The sequence below is a fragment of the Amblyomma mixtum genome, chromosome 2 (assembly GCF_055824585.1).
Source record: "Amblyomma mixtum isolate Tamu chromosome 2, ASM5582458v1, whole genome shotgun sequence".
NCBI classification, from domain to species: Eukaryota; Metazoa; Arthropoda; class Arachnida; order Ixodida; family Ixodidae; genus Amblyomma; species Amblyomma mixtum.
Window position 1 is genome coordinate 306,618,544 of NC_143013.1, and position 20,872 is coordinate 306,639,415.

General features: G+C 49.0%; 1 protein-coding gene across 1 annotated transcript in view; it reads left to right on the forward strand.

The window, feature by feature from the left end:
• Positions 1-20,872, forward strand: part of RhoGAP1A (Rho GTPase activating protein at 1A) — a 149,155-nt gene that overhangs the window by 108,551 nt on the left and 19,732 nt on the right. Inside the window, exons 2-5 of the mRNA XM_089574751.1 lie at positions 14,069-14,160; positions 15,070-15,177; positions 16,442-16,627; positions 20,744-20,851. Of these exons, the coding sequence (XP_089430877.1) occupies positions 14,069-14,160; positions 15,070-15,177; positions 16,442-16,627; positions 20,744-20,851 (494 nt within the window). The remainder of the gene's footprint in view (positions 1-14,068; positions 14,161-15,069; positions 15,178-16,441; positions 16,628-20,743; positions 20,852-20,872) is intronic.

Below are 20,872 nucleotides of genomic sequence, written 5' to 3' on the forward strand. Positions count from 1 at the left end.
CCAGCCATTTCATATAACCACTTTTCACTCGTAACGTATAAAAGTGCATGGAGGCGAAGAAGGCCTTTTGCAGGACAGCATTAATTGAGTGCATACAACATACATTTTGCTTTTTCTTTTTTGTCTTTGGAAAAAATGCGATAAATTTTCATTACGTTCATATGAGGTAGATGAGGGGGTATGCTGATTTCGGCCCCGTGGGCTTTGCGTCTCCCAAGGTGAATTCTCGTTCATAGTTGGTTCTAACGTGCCCACTCAGTCTCTCGAGCATATCTCGGGTTTCGTGTCAGCTGAAAGGTCACCACTGACTTTGCAAGGAAGGATGTCTGGCGGCTTGTGACGGTGAATTGATATAACGATTAGTTCGTCTCGTTATAATGGACCTGGCTGCTTTTAACGGTGGCCTAATGGAACGATTTGTCGATTTTTTGTTACAATTTGCTATTGCCATTCTCGTCGTGCGTGTTATTATTTAAAAGGTGCGCCAGACAGAAATCGGGCTGTTTCGATCTGTTCCCTGCGCTTCCTGCCACTGTCCTGATTTTTTTTTTTAATCGTTCACGAAACTCGCCTTGTTTGAGGGTTTGCTAGAGCTCTGAAGCGTACTTCGTCTATACGCAACGAGCCCGTGTTAAGGCTGTTGCGTGCCGGTTGCCAGCCATCAGTTATGCTTTCCATTTATCGTTCTAGTGCAGACGCAGAAGCGAGAAAAAGAGCGAGTAGCTAACATGCACGCCATATGCTATTTGTGTCGTCATTAGGGAGTGTTAGAATATGGCGACCCTATCGGTGAGCCGGGTAAGGGAATAGCGGGATGTCAATAGCGATCAAAGCTAATACTGAGGCCATTTGGTTGATAATCGTACCAAACGTACAGGTGCGGACAAAAGTAAACGGAGCACGCAACTGTCTTCAAATATTTTCCACGCGTCACCTAATTGAAATATACAGCAGTGGTGCGCGCATTCTGGTAGCGGAGGTTGGTGGGCTTTCTTGTAGACAAACAACGCTTATTACCAATGGAGAAAGCGTGATTGCACTTCGAACTCAATAGCGTGCTCCGTTTACTTATGGCCGCGCCTGTACGCGCTACTTACGAGACACAAGAGGACACAAGCGGGGCCCCCAGTGCGCATGCGCAGAAGTACATCTCGAGAGGCGTTACTGTTCTGCGCATGTGCAACCCGGCATGTGGGTAGTTCGGCGAGGCCGCTGCTGCCTTGGAAGGCCGACTGGGACCGACCGCTGAACTTGAAAAGCGACGGGCGCGTGTTGGTGCATGCGAAGGGGAGCACGATACACGAAGGACGGTGACGCTAGCGGGACATTCCTTTCTTTCTTTCTCATTTTTGTTTTCGTCAGTGTCGTGCAGTAGGGGTCCGGCTCGTATCTCGTTGCTCCGAGGTCCTGCAAGCATGGTATACCCTTACGTTATTCCACCCGGAGCTGTTCAGAAGCGGCCGCCTGCGGCGTGATTGGCTGCTGCTCAACCCGCTTCCCCCCCCCCCCCCCCCCTTCTACATTGCTGTTCTCCATGACAGCGCTGACGTCATCTCGTAAAACATACTCTCCGAAGTATTGCTCTTTTTCGTTCCCCTACACTTGTTTGCCGTAACTACCAACGTGTCACTATATACAGAGTGTTTCACCTAAAGATTTCCGCAATTTAAAAAAAACAGGCTTTTCGATTTAGAAGAGCGCTTTTTCTGGCACAGAATTGTCAGCTAGCTTTGTAGTACAGCAGAATACAGCTAAGACCTTCTAACTAGCAAACTGGTTAACTAATATTGAATGGTTAACTTTTTAAGTATTACTGTTAGTTTCTTATTCAGAGGCGTGTACCACCGTATGCATAGTATCCATATAGCTTTTTAGAATTTGGAAAGCGCGGTTACCTTCGGCGCTGTGGCCGCCGAAAATTTTGGCTACATCGCACCAGAATACATGCGCTTTCGAAAAGCTTGCAGGCAAAGCAATATCTCCAGGGCACGTAACTCGTCGAAATGGCCAAAATGTTTTCGGCAGCAGCGCCGAGGACAACCGCGTTTTCGAAATTAAAAAAAAAAAAAAAACTGGTGTGGATATATCTTACAGTGGGCTGCGCGCCTCTCGATAATTCAGGTGCCTAACAGTAATAGTTAAAATGTAACTATTCAGTATTAGTTAACCAGCTTAGTAATTAGAATGTCTTAGCTGTATTGTGATGTACTACACCATTGGCAATGCTGTGCTGAAAAAAGCGCTCTTTAAACTGAAAAAGCCTTTTCTCAAAGCCCGCGGTGACTGCTCGTCATTTTTTGTGTCCATAGTCTTAAACCTCTTCCCCGCCAGTGTGTCTAGCTCGCTCATTCAGCAACTCATTCGTTCTCTTGCGTCCTCCTAGCGCTCCCGCCTGGAAAGGGCAAGGAAAAAACAAAAAGGAGAGGGAAAATGGGGTTATACGAATGGCATCGCCGCCGTCGCATTCATCGGACTCGGCACCGGTCCCGTCGTCTGTCAACGCGCGCTGGACTCGATTCGGCCGTTCCGCTCTGCTTTGCATGCCGCGGCAGTCGCTCGTGCATGCGATAGACGGACTCGCTGTGCAGTTAACCACGCGCACACGTGCAGACACGCTCGCCAAAGCGAGACTACTGTGCGCGAACCTGGACATCGTAATAAGCTGAATCGCCGCCGATGGCCTCCTTGTCTCATCGAGATCGTCCCGGTTTGCGACCCGGAGAAGCCGTCCACGCGCGGAGTTGCCTGTGACCCCTCTTTAAGTTTTCTTTGTCGTTATCGTTGTTGTTGTTTTTCGTATACAGGGCCGGCCTTTGTTATGCAACACGAAAATGATATGGAAAAGACTGCGACCTGCTGCTGCTTTGCCAAAAGTATTGCACGAGGTGCCGTTGCCTAATCGGTTAGGAACCGGCTTAACATGGCTGATCCCGTGTTTCCGAACGGGCGCAGGAAGGTTTGTGTGTGTGTGTGTTTCCGTACAGCAGTTCCTAGGCGGTTTCGGAAAGACGGACCTAGAAACTTTGATTTCATCAAGCCGGAAACGGGAACCGTTTTGCAGTTTTATTATTTTAGTTGAAGAGATTCTGCGCCTCTGCGCACTGGCTCGGAACCGGCCTGTGTTGAACGGACGGACGGGCTTCAGTGCATTTTTAGTTTAGTTTAGTTTAGTTTAGTTTACTTTAGTTTATTCAAGAAATTCAGACAACACAGTGCCTTGGTGCAGAGGGCAAAAGGCGAAAATAAATCCGCCTGACTGGGCCCTAAGCACCACTCGAAGACAACAGCAAGGGGCACATACATACATATACATAAACAATATAATGATCACAGTGTAAATGTTTGTACAACACAACTTTCTAATATAAACATTCATTCTATTCTTATTAAGCAGAAAACACGTCTAAAAAATCACAGGAAAGGACAGGGCAAGAGCAGACATAGATCCAACATATGTATGGAAACTAATTGTATACCTAGAAAAACAAAATAAAGAAAAAAACACAAAACAGAGCAGCAGATAAAGTTAGCAGTAAGTTTTCGAGGCAAAGTTAACCAGGAGAAGAAAAAGAAGAAGAACGAGCTTGTTCCACTGTACCACGATGTACGTGAATCTCAGGGGAACGTCTGCAGTAAAGGATAAAAACACGTGTCGCTAAAAAGAAAATGGAAGGTTAACGCCAAGAGGCTATACAGTACTCTCTAAAGGGGGTCATCGACACCTGTCGTTCGCTGCACGCCGGTAATCCTCGCTGAAGAACCCAGGCGGCGCTGTATGCGTTTGTGCTCACTCGAACGGAGGGTCCCCCTGTCGGTGACGGTCGACCTCTTTTTCGGAAGTGGGCTGTGAGGCGGCATCCGCGTGCTCTGCTGCCACGGCCTCCCGCTGCGTCGTGTTCCGCGGCCAATCACGCCGGCTTCCTGATTAGCGGCGGCGCTCATCGGCGCACAGCGGGATGCACGCGCGCCTGTAATGCGTTCTCGCCCGACGCCGAATAAAAAGGGCTTTCTTTATTTGGCGCCGCTTTCGTCGTCGCCGCTCCATCCGCCGTGTTCACTGCACGCGGAGGTTGTTCGCCGTCAAGTGGGACGCCGCGAATAGCGACTCGTTCTGGTAACGAGTCCGCGCTACGACTGTAGGTTCGGTTTCTTGTTCTGTTCTAGTCATCAGTCCCATGTGCTCTTGTGCGGGATCTCTTTGTGGACAACCAAGGCGCGAGTCCCGTCTGGTCTGTTTGTGCGTTTCTGTCTCTGTGGTCGAGTGGGCGGATGCCCTTTTTTATTTTTTTGTATTTCCTTTCGATTAAGGCCAGCGCCGATCGGGTGAAGATATATGACTTCGCGCCTTTGGTTCGTTACGCGTACAGACAGCGCTGCTGGCCTACTTCGCACCTCGTCCCGCGGTGCAGGCTGGGAATGGTCTCTTTGGGCGTATATTGGCCGGGTTGTATGCATACGTTGTCCAAGCGCCGCTGAATTCGCGGTGCCCGGCGGCTGAGAGCTCCGCGGCAACGAACCGTTGATTTTTTTCCGAGTGAATGCGAAACGAAAACTTTGTGTGTCGCCAAGAAAGCAACGCGCGAACGATCCTCCCACGCAAAGCAATATTCCTCAGGTTGTAATGAATGAAAAGAGCTTGGAGATGAGTCGACTGGTATGTGTTCATTATTGCTAACAGACGCGACACGGTGCCTTTTGAAAGGTCGATGAAAGAAGTAACGCGGGACCAAAACGAAGACTTCCTCGAAGGGACCTGGCGAGGCGAAAGAAGCTCTTTGGCGACACCCCGCGGAGCAAGGAATGTAGTTTTGACCGAAAATTATAGTATGTACAGAAAAGGTTAATAAACGAGCACCGGTTACACGGCGCGCATCTCACGTTCTCTGTGCTCTGTTAACAACACTGGGCCCACGTATGCAGTGTATACCGAGCGCAGGCGCTCTAAATGCGATCGGGGACAAAAGTAACAAAAGCTTCCACGACTCGTGAGCGGCATGCAACTAGCCCGTAGCTCTTGCCGACCAGTGGCTCGATACCACACTTGCGGAGGCGGAAGTCCGACTCACGTATTTTCGTGCAGGGCAGTGAAGTCTTGCGATATTTGATCAAGACATGCCAGTTGTGCGCCCGCAAATTGCTCGCTGTGCGCCTGCTGTGTCGACCTATACTGAGCACATTACTCTTTATCGCCCCATGCACTGAATAAGCATGCTGCTACACCATGGCCGGGATCCCGTCGCGTGCAAAATGCGAGCCATTGTGCCCTAAATTTCTCAGAGCACTCGCATGAGTGGATCCGAACGCAGGCTTCCGCCCACACCGGTGTCTGCGGCGTGTCATGCGCGGAAGCGTGAAATCGTCCTGGCGGACACGCGAGGCGGGAAATTTAGCCCGCGCGGCGCGAAAAGCGCGCATTTGTACCCGGCACGAGTCGACGTGTTCTTTGTGTACACGCGCGCACGTTTGGCCGCGCTATCGCGGGACATTGTATTGCGGGAAACGGCCGCCCTGCCCCGTGGAGGAAGCGAGTTGGCGCACTTCGGATCGCAGCGAACAGCGCGCTTTGGGCATTGGCGCCAAGCGACTTCCGCAGTGGTCGCGCAGTCATTGCATGCAGTCTAGCTTCGCTCGTTGTCGACGCCTTCGTCCGGAGGCTGCTCCGTAGATGTTTGCACGATGTTACGCTAGTTTAGAGGACGTTAGTTTAGACGATATTTTTCTTGGCAGGGCGGCGAGCTAACTAACCCCTTTGTGGTTATTGTTGTTTTTGTCTGCGTTTTGTGTTCCCTTTTTATGTACTGTGTTTGGAGCGCGCAAGACAATGGCACTGTTTTCCGGGTCAACAACGCGTGGTACCTGCTGCACAGATTAAGTTTGTGTTCCATTGTACTGAGTCATTACCTTGTACTTGTTGCGCGTTTGGTTTCATCGCGTAGTTAATTGGCATTGTACACAAATGTTTTTGCGTTGACGCTTTTTAATGGCCCTCCTAGAGAGCTCGCGTTATATATAAACAAACTATACGCCGCCAGACGTCGGGCTTTGAAAACTTTTAGCGTGCACTATGGTGATTTCGTGTGTGCGAAAGCTTCGTCACGTTGCTACTGATTTCGTACTTACCTCCGGAGCCTGTGAAAGGTTACTTGGGAGCTCGAGGCTCTCTTCTGAGTTTCAGTGGGCTATGTCATGGCTGCAGTGCCGCGTCGTCTGCGAGCAGCTTCGCGCGCCCAGCGGCACGCTTCAATTTTTCTCGGACAGTATTCGTTTCATGGTGGGGTGGCGGGTCGGACTTGATTGCTTGCGCCACCCCGCGTCACGTCAGGCAGTTGTAGTCTGAGGTCAGGGCAAGGCGAAGCCTCCTTCGTCATCGTCAGTCGCGCCCTCTTCATTTGTAATTCTTATGCACCAAGCCCCTACAACTCTTATGCACTAACCCATACAAGAGTTCTACTTGAAAACGAGCGGGCAGCTTTCCGTTCTATATTTTTCCCTTCTTCGTTCCTTCCTGTCCACAAATCTTGCCTCCTCTTCCAACTCCGTCCGCAGCGAGCGGCATCTCCGACGGTGTTCAGCTTCGAAGCATCATCGCTGGTGAATGGGGAACACATCCGCTCCTCTCGTGCTCGCGATGAAAGGGTGTCTGCCTAGCCCCATTGTTTGATTCACGACGCTTCGAGCCGCGTCCGTCCCCTTTGTTGGGCCGCAGTCTGCACCTCTCACTCTCTTGCAGAAAGAAATAAATAATAAAAAAAGAAAGAAAACCTTCGGCGTTCACCGTGGCGCTCTCCTGCGTCGGCCTCGAGCAGCTGGTCGTCCATCTCTCCCGTCGCCCGGAAGGAAGGAGCGGCAGGTTTTTTCCGGTGGGCTCCGTCCTCAAAGCGGGCGCCTGTCTCGTTGGGTGAATGCGCTTTGCTGCCTCTCAAAGGAGTCTGTGCGCAGTACCCAGCGGAGACCTCAGTGCCAGTAGAACGGCACTGGACGACGTGCGCCTGCCTCTTGCTTTGGGGTACGGCAGCAGTGTTCCCATTGGTGGATTTCGCATAGATTATTTATTACTGCGCATGCGCGGCACAGTCCAGAACGCGCTCGCACTCGGTCAGCTTGTAAGCGGTGAAAGTTTTACACATTTTGTGGCCTTTTACTGGTAGAACTCGGCTTAGCAGACTGAGCACTGGATAAGCCCGGGCTAAACGCAATAGCTCTGACCACACTTTGAGGTTAACTGAACCAGGATCAACTGAGGAGAAGGAGGAACTGTTTTTAAGAAAAGAACAAAAGGTCCTCAAGGGCGGGCTCCTACTTGTCCAAGAGTCGACGGGCCTGGGCCTCACGGAAAGCTCTGTTGCTCTGCTGCTACAGTAGGGCTGTAGTAGCTGCTGCAGCAGTGCTGTAGCAGCTGAAAGTATTTGTTTCATATTTCTGGTCAAAGCTGAACACTTTTCGATAAAGTGAAATGCAGTAAAACCTCCTTAATTCGACATCCGTTAATTCGGACAGCCAATCCTGTCCCGTGAAACGTACGTGCTTTTCTGTGGCTTGAAATTCTCGTTAATTGGGAGGAACTTGGACGGGCTCCGGTTAATTCGGACGTGCGGAGAAGCTCGCATATGCACAGTGCGCCGAAAATGGGGTGGCGTGAGGGTGAGGGAGTGATCCAGATGCGTGTCCACTAAAACATGATCGGTGTTGGTGTATGTACAACCTTAATGTAAAGGCGTCGTAATGATCGCTGTGATTATCACCGAGAATGCACTACGGGATGCTTTTTTTTTTGTTCTTGCGGCGTTCTACCATTGATTCTTTGTTTTCTTTGCTTGCAAGTCGCGGACGATGCTGTCATTGTTCTTCGTGTTATCGTGGATCCCGTAATCCGTTACATTAAGCCGTGCGCGCAGGGTGAGCTTTTTTTTTTTTCTTACGAGAGATATGTGTGTTCATTCGACGGCGCATGTGCGCTGCACCATAAGGAACTGCGAGGGCCAGTAATTAGGAGACCTGGTGCACTGTATACAAATGTTTAAAGTCGCATTGTAGCAGAATAACTGACGCAACTGCATTGTTGCGCCAAATTCAGATTCTGTGATAAAAGACGTAAACATCGCAAGGCAACTTTCGCTGGTCTTCCTGCCTCCGAAGGGTAATTTGAACGTCACTTTTTTTTTTTTTTTGCCGACTTTCCGTAAACCAAACCCGACAAGAAAGGGAAACTGGAATAGCTGCAAATGCAAAGCCGACTATTGCCCAGATGTAATGTTGCATACCGTTAAAAGCGTGAGCCTCATTTACCCCACTTATGTGGGGTGAATGAGGCCTTTAAAACTTCATCTAGCGCCGCTGACAAGAACACACAAACTAGCTACGTTGCCTTACAGCAAACTGCAGCGCTTCCTCGGGCAGTCGGGTTGCATTTAAACGGAAGGGCGACGCACGCCCTCGCCAGGCCACGCCCATCGCCATCATCCTTTACTCCCCAAAGTTCGCCCTGTCAGGATCTTCCCGCGCGTCGTTTGTCGTCTCCCCTCTGCTGTCATCCTCTACGTTCCCGTATTGCCAGCGGGTAAGCAAAAGGGGGCCATTTGTGGGGCGCTCTTTCCCCTGCTAATTAAGGACCGTAACTCACAGTCGCTGCCTGCATACCCCTCGTCGTTCTGCGCGGTATCTCATCCGGCGCGTGCATTGTGTCTTGCGTGCTTGCGCGCTTACAGTAAACAGAGTCCACGGACTGCAGCACTCCTAAATCTCGTTGTCGCTGTTTGGGGTGGGGATGAGCTGAGCGGTGTTGGGCGCCGCGAGAGATAGCCCGGCTTCCAGAGGGCTTGGGCGAACGTGGAAGACTCCGGAGAGTTGTCGGTCGTTGCGGCTGACGACTCCCTTTGTGCCGATGAGTTCATTTCATTTACTTTTCTGAGGCCGGTTTTGACCCGTAATGTGAGCGTCGCAAGTAATGTTGTCCTTACTTGAAACGTGGCCTAGCTCATTGCCAGGAATTCGGGACAGCTCCCAGCCAGTGCCGCGAAGCCTGGTGGCCTGTCACGTTCTCTTCTGCGGCCACTAATTCTCTTTCTTGCTTACGCCACGGATGATGTCCACGCACTATTCTTGAATGCTCAAAGCCATGCGCCACGTGGCAGTAAGCAAGGGAACTAGAAGCGCTTGTCTCGAGTTCCTGTGATGGAACAGCGCTTGTCTCTGGGACAAGACACAGGCGGTGCTTCTCTCTTGTCCCGGTGTTTTGCGCTGTTCCGTCACAAATGGGTAACCAACATGCCCAAGCTGCTGTCGAATTCCTGGTAACGACGGTGGTACGCGTACAAATAAAGGCAGCACATATGAAACAGTTTCGAAAGACGGTGCCAGCATTGCTTCCTCTGAGCTCACAGAATACGTGGTGTGGGACGTCGCATTTTTCTTTCTATCTCTGCCACACGTCGCGAGAGGAGCCGTGCCTGTGCGCGTGGCAGTGTTAACAGCGGCGACGCACGTATTTACGCAGATCCGCCATCGTTCCGCTAGCGCTCCCCACTGCTTGATTCTCTGTGCGTGTGCGCACGCACGCGCAAGTTGCTTTCCCGCCTCTGCCCGCTCGGTGTTTTCGCTCGTTTTTCTTTCGTTGACCGTTGCTCGCTCGCGGTGTCCCAAGTGGGGGGGGCCGGACGACGGCCATTGAGCGCGCCGCGGCTGCGTGGGAAAGGGCGGTCTGCGCGGCCGGCGTAAACAGAGGCGGCTCTTCTTTCTTCGGTGCGGCCGCCGAACGGGTTTCGCGGCGCTAAATTAAAACACAAAGGAGCGGGAACCAGGAAGGAAAAGCGCTGGCTCCGCCGACGTCGGGGCGAGTATGGAACGGCGGCAGCGTCGACGTCGGGGCGGACCGCCAGAGCTGTTTATTTGCGTCGTGGTGGGCAAAAGGAACGCCGCAAAAGACGACCGGCGCCGCTGGTCTCGCATTGTCGCAGACGACGTGGGGAGAAATTTTTCATATTAGCCGGTCTTTATGAAAATAGCCGCGATGCTTCCAGAGAAGGCTGGTTTGTGCTTTCCGCTTTTTTTTTTCTCTCCAGAGAGATGAGCTCGTCGGGTGAAAGCTCGCTGCATATCCGCCGAATATATAAAAAATATATTTATAAAATATATAAAAAAAAGATATAAAGAGACCTCCCAGACTTCAGCCCCCTCCTCTCCCTGAAGAGAGTCGTGGAGGGAGTTAGACCGCGCCGTCGTGACAGTTGCATCGGGTGGAAAAGGCTAATCCCCGGTATGTGGCGCGCAGGAAGTGTGGGGTGGATGCCACGAAGGCACCGAAGCCGCCGTGCACAAGGTGCACAAGAGATTCACCATGCGGCGGCCGCGTTTCGACTGAGGCGTCGAACCATAAGGCGTCCCTCATAGCCCGTATATGTCGCTGAGTTTACCGAGAGGAGCAGAAAGGCTAGGCTCAAGAGCTACAGCTCCGCTGGTGGTCATCGGGAGAAAATCGGGCCGGTATAAACCATCGGTAGGACGTCGTTCGCTTTGTAAAATCATTAAACACGATCAGTTACCGCAGTTAAAGCCAAGCGGTGCAGTACATACACGAACTTATCTAGCGCCTTCGTTCCGTTGTCCTTCGCTGCCACTTTTATTGCATGGCAAGTGATGGCCACGCCTGTGTCGAGAAAAAAAAAAAAGTTATTTGCCATGTTCACCTGACGCGCATGCTTGATCACCTCGGCTTCTGAATAGATGTAAGACCTGGCATTTGCAATGGCTCTCGGCACGAATACGCATTGACACTGGCGGCGCGTCACGTCGCCTGTCGTCGTCACGAGAATGGAGATTATATTTGAAGATACTTTAGTCCGCTCCTGAACGGTTGTTTTAAAAAACAACCGCTTGTCTTCCCTTCTTTTGGTCTATGTACAAATTGTAGCATCTTTGCACCTTTCCTAGTCCTTCCCGTGTTCAGCAATTACGGCTTGTAGTAGTGTTCCTTCTGCCTGTTAGCTGTCTGCATGACCAAGCACTCCTATCATCAACTGCACATCAACAGCAGCGAACGTACGCTTGCACAGCCGTGTGCACTGGCTGTACTGTATCACTTTCACCCTGACGCGCCAATTCCTTAATTTGTTGTCCTGACCGGCGCCTTTGTCGCTTAGAGCTAGCGTTGAAAGCCAGAAAATGCCACAGAAAGGGGGCGTCGTCTTTACGCGCCTGGCCCCTTTTCAGGCACACTCGCTGAACTGCCTTCATTTGCCCGGGCACCCACCAAGCGCTCCCTTCTTTCTTCCTTCCTTCCTTCCTTCCATCCCCGCCGTCCGTAATCGTCTTTTCGCATGAAAGAGCATTCTGATGAGAGGCGAGACCCGGTTCAGGGCATCTTCGTTGGGGTGCCTCTTCGCCTCGCGCGGTTGCTTGCTTTTTCCCGCGCGTCGTTCAATTTCGAGCCCCGCGCGGCGCATCCCGCCTTGGGAAACCATTTAGCCGAAAGCGTTCGGTTTCGCGGCCGGCTAGGGTGCCTCGATGTACGGGGGCGCCGGCGTTTTTTCTTTTTTTTTGTCTGCCTTTTCCGGCCGGAGGCATTCGCCGTCTCCTGCGCGCGGGAAAAGAAACAAGAATTGTGCTGTCAGGCGTGACGCGAGAATCGCATTATGTGTACTGATGGCTTATTGTCTCGAGGAGCTGGGGTGCCGCGCAGCGAGGAAAAGTCTTACGAGCTCCTTTATACACTGCGGTGTAGCGAAATTAGCATATTGATTACGGCTCTCTGACAGTGTGTATGGGGCTCTTTGTGCATCGCGCCTTGAAGAGTTGATTTGGTTATAGGGGCTCAAGGGATGAACGCGACATTACGTTATCCGCTGATCTGCGTGGGTTGGGAGCGGCGGCACCTTTGCGGCCGCGCGCGCCCCCCTTTATTGGCTTACAGGTTTGTTGGACGTGCTGTTTTGGAGTGTTACGGAGCTCTAATGATTATTGATATCTTGCGTGCATATAAGTTTGCAGCAGATATTTGTTATAACAGGGCTCCTTGCATGCAATTTTGTTCCAGCACGCGGGCAGGGTACGCTCTAAACACGAATACCCCTGTATGAGTGTGAAAAGGGAGTACTCTAGCGCGCTTCCTTTCTTTTTTTATAAGAGGGAGTGCCCTGGAGGACAGCTTACTCCCTTTTTACTCCTTGCTGTTTAGAGTGTACGCGTAAGTACATCGTTGTGAAATGTATGAGGAAACGCACATCTGCTCTGTCTTCATTTCCGAGAATTCTTAGAGTTTAAAGGAGCAGAGTCGAAATAACCGCAGTCTTTCGAACGCCGGACCGGCAAGAAGTAGAGGCGCGCGTCGTCTACTTTGTTTGCTGATCGTCTGGGTCTTATGTGCACTGCTCCTCAGTATGTATCTTCACCGCGCCGGCAACCTGATAAAAAGCCTTATCGTAAACGCTGCAAAGCGGTTGTTTTTGTTTATGATGGTCGCGCAGCGAGTGTACGCCTTGTATATTACGCCTATGTTTCGACAGTGGTCCATTAATGAAGGCGCGTTTTTTTATTGGCTGCTCGTACGCGCAGTGGATTTTATGCGCGTGTTAACGACCCCGAGGCCATGGAAAGAGGGCGGCGTTTGTGCAGGCTGCGTAGGCGAGCACCGATAGCACGCGTCACCGGCGGCCGTGCCAAGGTTGCAGCCTCGATGGCGTCGCCCGTGCCTCGCTCTGTACTCACGCATGCAGGAGACCGCCGTGCGTTCGCGAAGCAGCACACTCACACACACACACAAAAAAAAAAGTCCGCCAATGCTGTAATTATTGAGCCGCCATGGGCTGAACAGTGCAGCTGTAAATGTGTGGTAGCGCATTGTACGCGGCCAGTTCTGCGAACTAGAAAAGTTTTCTGAATGGGCTTATTGCTCGGTCTGCTGTTCCCCTGGAGGCCGCACACGTAGAGGTGACCCTGTGTCACTTGGGCAGCCATTGTATGGGTTAACATGGCGACTGTGTTAATTGCTGTGTGCTGTAGGTGTCGTCATAGAAAGCTGTCTAGTCCACACTCCTGCATGAATCCCTTCTCTGCTGCAAGAGGCAGGGAGGGATAGATAGCTCTCAGCACTCAGTATGGATTTGTGTTGTGTCGTTTATGATATCCCTAAAGATGCACATCGTGCTGTGTGTAGGGGGGATGCGTACAACACAGGCAAAATTCGCAACCAAACTGAATGAGAACTCAGGAAAGGGGGGAAAAAAGGAAAGGTTTGAAAGGGTAGCAGTTTCCTTGGGCAATTTTTCAGCTATAGGAGTGGAAGACTGAATATTAGGTGCATGCAGGTGGAAGGGAAGTTGTAGGTACTCCAAACGCAGAAGGCCATCATCACAGACCTTTCTGTGGGGGGGGGGGGGGGGGGGGGGGAACAAAAAGTACTGAATGTGTCGCTTGCCGTACACTTTTCTTTTTTCAGTGATTTTATGCCCATCACAGTTGCATGTGCCTATATCGTACACCGACATAGTGAACAATCTTGTTCTGAAGGGCGTGATTTGTTCAGTGTTCACCTTTGATACATCGCAGCATATTGAAGCTTACACCAGACCTGTGCTTTGTGAGCAAATACTAGCCCCCACTTAAGTTCCTCAGAAGCTCTTCCAGCAGCGGAAACACAAGCGATGGGCGTTGTATATGCAGAGTGCTCTTTCATCCTGAGCACACAGCAGTGAATTCGGTTTCTGGCTGTGGTGACCACGTAACGACGCAGATTGAATTCGCAAACAAAAAGTATAAATGGAAATACATGTGGATGCATAAATGCCTCATGTTGGGGATGCATCATGTTCATGGTGCATTTCAGGGCTCGTGGCACTGGGACCTAAAATCCAATTGGTTCTGACTCCTGAAGTAAATCCACAGATTCATATTGTCCCACTGCTTACTTGTCTTATTTGCTTTGCCTCATTTGCACATTCATGCATATGCCTCAATTTTGCTGTGCTTGTTTTGTGCACTCACAGAGCACGAACAGTGTCCTGCCATGACAAAAGAAAGCACGTTGATTTTTCATTGACTGGCGCATGTGTAACCTCTGTCATTTTCTTTCATGCAGGCGTGTACAGTAGTTCAGTCGAGTCGGCGTCCTTCCTCAGCACAGGTACGCCCCCAGCAAGGAAGAAGGGCTCCAGGGACAGTGAACAAGATGTGAGTGATGTCTCGACCTTGTATAGTCCAATGGTGATCCATGATTGCGTGTTGACCGAACCAGCTCAATCAGAAGGTGCTCCGCACAGTGCTGAGATCACTTGTTTTCCTGTTGAAGTGGTTGCACATATGGAGGAACCGACATGGAGATCTGCCTGTGCTGTGTTATTTTCTGCCTAATGGCAAAGGGGAGCTGTGTTAGGGCACCTTAATCTAGTTCAGGCCTGAAGCAGTGAGCTTCAAATTTCTTCACACTGTGTGCTACGTAAAAGATAGAAAGGAGACGCATGCTCATGCGTCATTTGTAAACGCTTCGATCTTGACTGACGCTGTGACAAGTAATCAAAAAGTACGGAGCCGTGGAAAAGGACTAGAAATGCTGACTAAAACTGGACATTGTTGGGCATTTTGCCTCCCACAGAAGTGCTGTGTTGGCAGCCTTGTGAACAAGGTTTGTGTGCTTGTGCTGAGATGGCAGACCATTGTGGATTTTGGTTGGCGTCGTTCTCATTTCTTTGTGGCGTACCCTCCCAACCAGGCATGTTCGTCAAAAAGTCATCACTCATGCCAAAAAGTATGAAGCCATGTTTTCTTGGCAGAGCTGGACGCAGATCGAAAAGTTTCACTTGTTCGCTGCGTTCGTAGCTGCTTGGCCTCGCATTCTTGCAGCTGCTTGCTATTATTTTATTATTATTTTTTTTTGCCTTTTAGCTTGCTGCGCCAATTCGTCTGTAGCTGGCAGTTATTGTCGCCTGCCGAAATAATATGTGCGTACCAGAGGCATAGCTCTCTCTAGTGTGAGACAGAATGTGCTCATTCACTAGTGGGCCGTAACTGATGACCGCCATCCTGTTGCTGCGCTCACCTCAGTTTCCTTCTAACTTTGCTCACGGTGTCCGACTGGTGCAGGAGGCGCCACCGTCGGAGGCGGAAATGCTGGCCATGTGCAAGTGCATCGTGAGCAGCATCATCGAGAGTGAAACGGCGTACGTCGACTGTCTCGACACCCTCAACCAGGTGAAGCTGATGCGCCATCAAGATATTCTTTGCTGAAGTTTCCGTGAGGAAGAAAAAAAAATGGAGGGCTGTTCACATGTGATACGATGTTTCCGCGTCAGCTGTAAGAGGGTCATCAGAGGTGGAGTGGGCTTAATGGGGTCATTGACCCATTGACAGCTGGTCACATATGACCGATGACATGGTGTCGGTTACTATAAAGAATGCATGCCTGGCAGTAATTAATATGCACCAAACCTCCTCCCACTCCCCCTTCTCGCCCTCGCTGGATTGATGCGGACTCGGCTCATATCAGCATAAGACTGTGGTGCTTCATCAGGCTGGAATCTGGTAGCGCATCCGATAGATGGCGATGCGACTTAATCCACAACCTCCTTAATCCGCACTCCCTCCCCACCACTCACTGACGCACCTTTGTGCGCATTTTCTCTTTCTCACTAGCCTCCTCGAAGTCATGATTAAGTTCATACCCCGTTTGCTGACAGTGTTGCAAGACGAAATGCCCGTGTGCATTCCAGCCGCTGGCGCTGGCGCGTTGTACCGGGGCAGCGTATTCATTCGCAGCAGCTGTTGAACACATTTTGCCTGTTACTGGCGCTGCCATTTCGTTTCGCGGTATTGTCAGCAGGTGGCACGCCAACTTAATCGTGACTAATTGTGACTGCTTGGAGGGTAGTAAGAAAACGAAAATGTGTACAGAGGCAGAGCGGCAAGTGAAGGGAGCGGAGAACGTACTGGGAAACACTGAGTGTGTAACGTTATAGCATGACATTATCGACATGTGTTGAATACATTGCGGTGCACCCTAGTGTGCACACCTGTTTATCTGCCATCTTCATTAGAGAAAACGCCTCACTGTGCATGTATGTCAGATGTTCTCTAATGAAGGTTCCAGGTAAACAGGAGTGGCCAACTCGAGTGCACCACCATGCATTTAGTACACACCTATAATACCATCTAATGTGGTATCAAAAGAGAAATTTTTTCAGCATCACCTGTTATAGCCGGGACAGCCATTCCTATGCTACCACACCACCCAGTGACAACTCATATAAAGGCCTTTTTACACAACTCGTGTGTTTCTAGGCGCAGTCTTTCTTGATATAAACCTTTGTACATATGCAACCTTTTATACAGACAGTGACCATGTAGCCTTTTTCTTTGCTTCAGTGCGGTTGCGCTTCATAACGGTTTGTGAAGGAGGCCTGTGGTGGGGTGTGTGTGTGTGTCCCTTGATAAATGTTTTTTGTCTCCTGTGCCGCAGTATGCACGCGCCCTGACCAGTGCCATCGGGACAAACCAGTCGGTGCTGTCCAAGGAGGAGATTGACACCATCTTCTTCAAGATCGAGCAGCTGCACGAGACGCACAAGAACTTCCGTGATGGCCTGCGCAGGAACTGTGAGAACTGGGATGCCAAGCCTACCATCGGCGAGAACTTCAAGTTCCTGGTGAGAAACACACAGCTGGATGCCAACTTGGCACTTCCTTTTCTCTTTGTTCATTTGTGGCCTTATGTAATGGTTTATGTTAAGGTGCACAGGTCAGCTCAGCGACATGAGACAGAGCCACTGTGTTGCGCAGAACAACTCGCAAAACGTTACCAGGACAGTGTAGCACAATAGAACAGGGGACAAGGAAACATGCAAACTAGGGCGCAGGGACTATGGACATGGCCACTGCACTAAGAAAGAAAAAAGTTCCTACATTAAAGGAGCACAGACAACAAATTTTGTGGGCATGTTATTTGTTTGTAATGATGCACAAGTCATTTTCAAAAATAAATCTTCTTGTAGAATTAGCGTGTGCCCAGTAAATAGTTTATAAATTGAACATTTTCTCTCATGTTGTTTCACTTTCATTTTCAAGAGCGGAACAGTGGCTGTGGTATCAAAGTTTACTTCAGGTAGCTTGAAGTGGAAAGAAACAGCAGTAAAATAGCTGCTGGTCCACTCGTTGTCATTATGGCACCTGAGGCAGGCGAGTGTAAGAGTTGGAGTGAATTATAATGACGAAACAGCAGTTATATCTCAGTTTTTTATGCCTCATGTCGCTTGAAATCAACTTTGGCACCACAGCTGCCACTCGGATGTTGAAACCAAAACTGAAAGAGCATAATAAAAGAGAGTCAACTATGCAGATTACTGGGAACAGGCTGTGGAAGCGCTACTCGAAGATCACTGCTCAGATATTGCTATCCTTACTGAGTCATGGCTTACCGATGACATTCGAGACAATGAACTACTCGAGGGCAGTAAATCTTTCACTATCTACAGATTTGACAGAGCTGGCCGAAGAGGAGGGGGTGTTCTGGTTCTGATAAAATCTAGCATACGCTCACACTTCGTGCCAGTCGGCTGTAGCCTTGAATTAGTTTGTGTTAACCTGTCCCTTACTTTTACCGCGACCATACTTATCGCCTGTTACCGGCCGCCAGATTCTGACTGTTCTTTTGTTGATGAATTGTATTCGGTCTTTCTAGACTTGCGGTCCCGCTTTCCCCGTGCACACTTAGTCCTTTGTGGCGATTTTAACTATCCCGACATTGACTGGGATCAGCTGTCAGCACCTTCTCGTCAGTCAAAAAAATTTCTTGAATTAATTCTAACATGGTTCAGTGTGTTAATACTCCAACGCGTGGTAACAACGTCCTCGATCTTGTATTCGTCTCGAAGCCTGAGTTGTTTAAGTCTCCCTCGTGTACCAGTGGCCTTAGCGATCATAACCTGCTATTTTTTAATTTGTCATTTGCCATTCCTTCCCGCAAGCCATCAATAAAATATATTCGCGACTATAACAAAGCTGACTATGCTCAAATTAACCAGGTTCTAGAAAAGTTTCTTTGTCATTTCCGTAACTCTGCTCCCTCTCGAACAGTTAATAGTAACTGGTTGCTTTACAAACAGAAAATGCTATCGCTGATGGAGTCATATGTGCCTCTTGTGTGCATACGCGGAGATGCTGATAAGCATTGGTTTTCCAATTCTCTTCGAAGATTATTAAAAAAGAAAAAGCGTCTTTTCCGAGCAGCCAAAAATTCAGCCACCGTTTCAAAATGGGATAAATACTTCGAATGTCTCCGTAATTATACGAATCTTTTGAGACGCTCCAAAAAGAAATTTTTTAATAATGATTTGCAAAACATAATTAAAAATAACCCCCAGAAATTCTGGAAGATTCTGTTGCCAAACCATAACTCGCTGCAGGGTATTATCTTGCGTGAGCAAGATGGCTCGCATGTCTCTGCAGATCGCTGTGCAGATGTTATGAACAATTACTTCTCTTCCGTTTTCACTCATGAACCCGTCCTTCATGTACCCAACCATAACAGCTCTCATTTCAGCCAGATGCCCCCAATCTCCATTTCTGCCGAAGGCACAGGTAAACTTATCGACAGTTTGAAGTCGTCTAGCGCCCCTGGACCTGACGAGATACCTACCAAAATACTAAAAGGCACTAGAGAAATTTCATGTCAGATATTACAAATAATCTTTAGCCAATCAATTTCAAGTAGTTCGATTCCAAATGACTGGAAGTTAAGTAGGGTTGTTCCGGTTTTCAAGTCAGGTGATCGCTCTGATCCATCAAACTATCGCCCTATTTCATTAACGTGTATTGCTTGCAAAATGCTAGAACATATCATATACTCACAGGTTGCTCTTCATCTAGACAAAAATTCCTTCTTCTTTGCCAACCAGCATGGATTCCGTTCTGGTTTCTCGTGTGATACCCAGCTTTACGAATTTACTACGGACCTTAACCTCAATTTGGATTCTTCATTTCAAACTGATATTATCTATCTGGATTTCTCTAAGGCCTTTGACCGTGTCCCACATCAACGTCTGATGTTTAAACTCTCATCCCTCTCTCTTGACCCCTTGGTACTATCATGGATTTCCTCCTTCCTTTCAGACCGCACTCAGTTCACTGTTATTGGCGACCATCGCTCCAAAAACTCGAATGTCATTTCAGGCGTACCCCAAGGCTCTGTCCTCGGTCCACTTTTATTTTTAGTCTTTATAAACGACCTCCCTACAGGCATTTCATCCACAATCCGCCTTTTCGCTGACGATTGTGTACTTTATCGTCGCATCACTAATACATCTGACCAGTTGCTCCTGCAGAAAGACCTCAACACAATAGAAACCTGGTGCGCCACCTGGCTGATGAAACTGAATGTGTCCAAGTGTAAGAGCATGCAAGTCTCCCGAAAACGCTCCAGCCTTGATTATTCATACTCATTGAACTCCATGATCATTTCACGTGTAGAATCATACCGATATCTGGGAGTTATTATCACAGACAAACTGAACTGGTCTGAGCATATCACGAAACTTGTGGCGGACACATCTAAAACACTTGGCTTCATCAGGCGTTCTCTCTCTTTATCCCCCAGTAACATTCGTAAGCTCGCATATGAAGTATACATTAGACCTAAACTTGAATATGCCTGCGCAATATGGAGCCCTCATCAACAATACTTAATTGACTTACTAGAAAGCATCCAGAATCGTGCAGCTCGCTTCATCTGCTCAAAATATGATACACGGATCAGCGTTAGTGCCATCAAATCATCCATTGATCTCGACTCGTTAACTCATCGAAGGAAGACATTACGGCTGAGTTTATTTCATAATCTATATTACAACCGTCCTGACCTGCGAACCTCCCTTCTGGTACCACCTGTACGAACGTCCCGTCGGCTCTTCAATTCCCTGAGCGTGCAGCGTATTACTGGTTCCACAAATGCATTTAATAAATCATTCTTGCCCTTGGCTATTGATGACTGGAATTCACTTCCCGAAACTATTGTCCATGAGCGTGACAACTCAAAATTCAGGCAGTTAACATCCGCTCATTTTTCTAAATAAACTGATGAGCAGCAATAGGATTTCATTTTTCTTTTGCTATACTTTTCTCTAATACACTGCATTTTTTTGTTCAGTACCCGATTGCTTTTCCTTTTTGTGTGTGAATATACTGTTTTGTTGTTTGTTAAAAGTATGCGGAGCATAACTGCCTGTGTAATTTTCGTCCGTTTGTTTTCCCTATATTTCAAAATGCACGGATCATAGAAATGCACGTACATCACCATGCCTCGTTGTGTTTTTCTTGTCTGTATAAATATGACCATGGCCATACTTTCTTGTCCCCCCCCCCCCTTATGTAATGCCCAAACCAGGGCCCTTAAGGGATAATAAATGATGATGATGATGATCATGCATGGCACACCATTCCAAGGAAAGAAATTTGCAACCAAAAGTTTGGTGCCTGTTTTCCTCTAAGAGCTGTAGCTTAAGCACCAGCTGTAAGAGCTGGTGCTTGGTGGGCTACATATAGATGGCAGGTGTAGCTGGTCAGTGGCTGGCATAGTACATACATACAGCTCTCTAGAGGTGATGGTGTTGAATTCACCTCCGCACGCCCTCATTTGTGCTTATCAGATTTTGCTTGAAGTGACAAACGCAACCTGTCCATTTGTATTGGTGCTGTTACCAACCCTGACATAGGGCCTTTAGGCATGTATAATTCCTGCTGTCTCATTTCTTTTGCTCTCTTTGCCATAGGCGAGTCGGTTAGAGGTCTACAAATTGTTCTTGGAAAACTATTCCAAGGCCATTGAGACTGTGAGGCACTGCAATGCATCGAACATGAAGTTTGAAGAGCTATTCAAGGTGAGGAATACACTTGCCTGT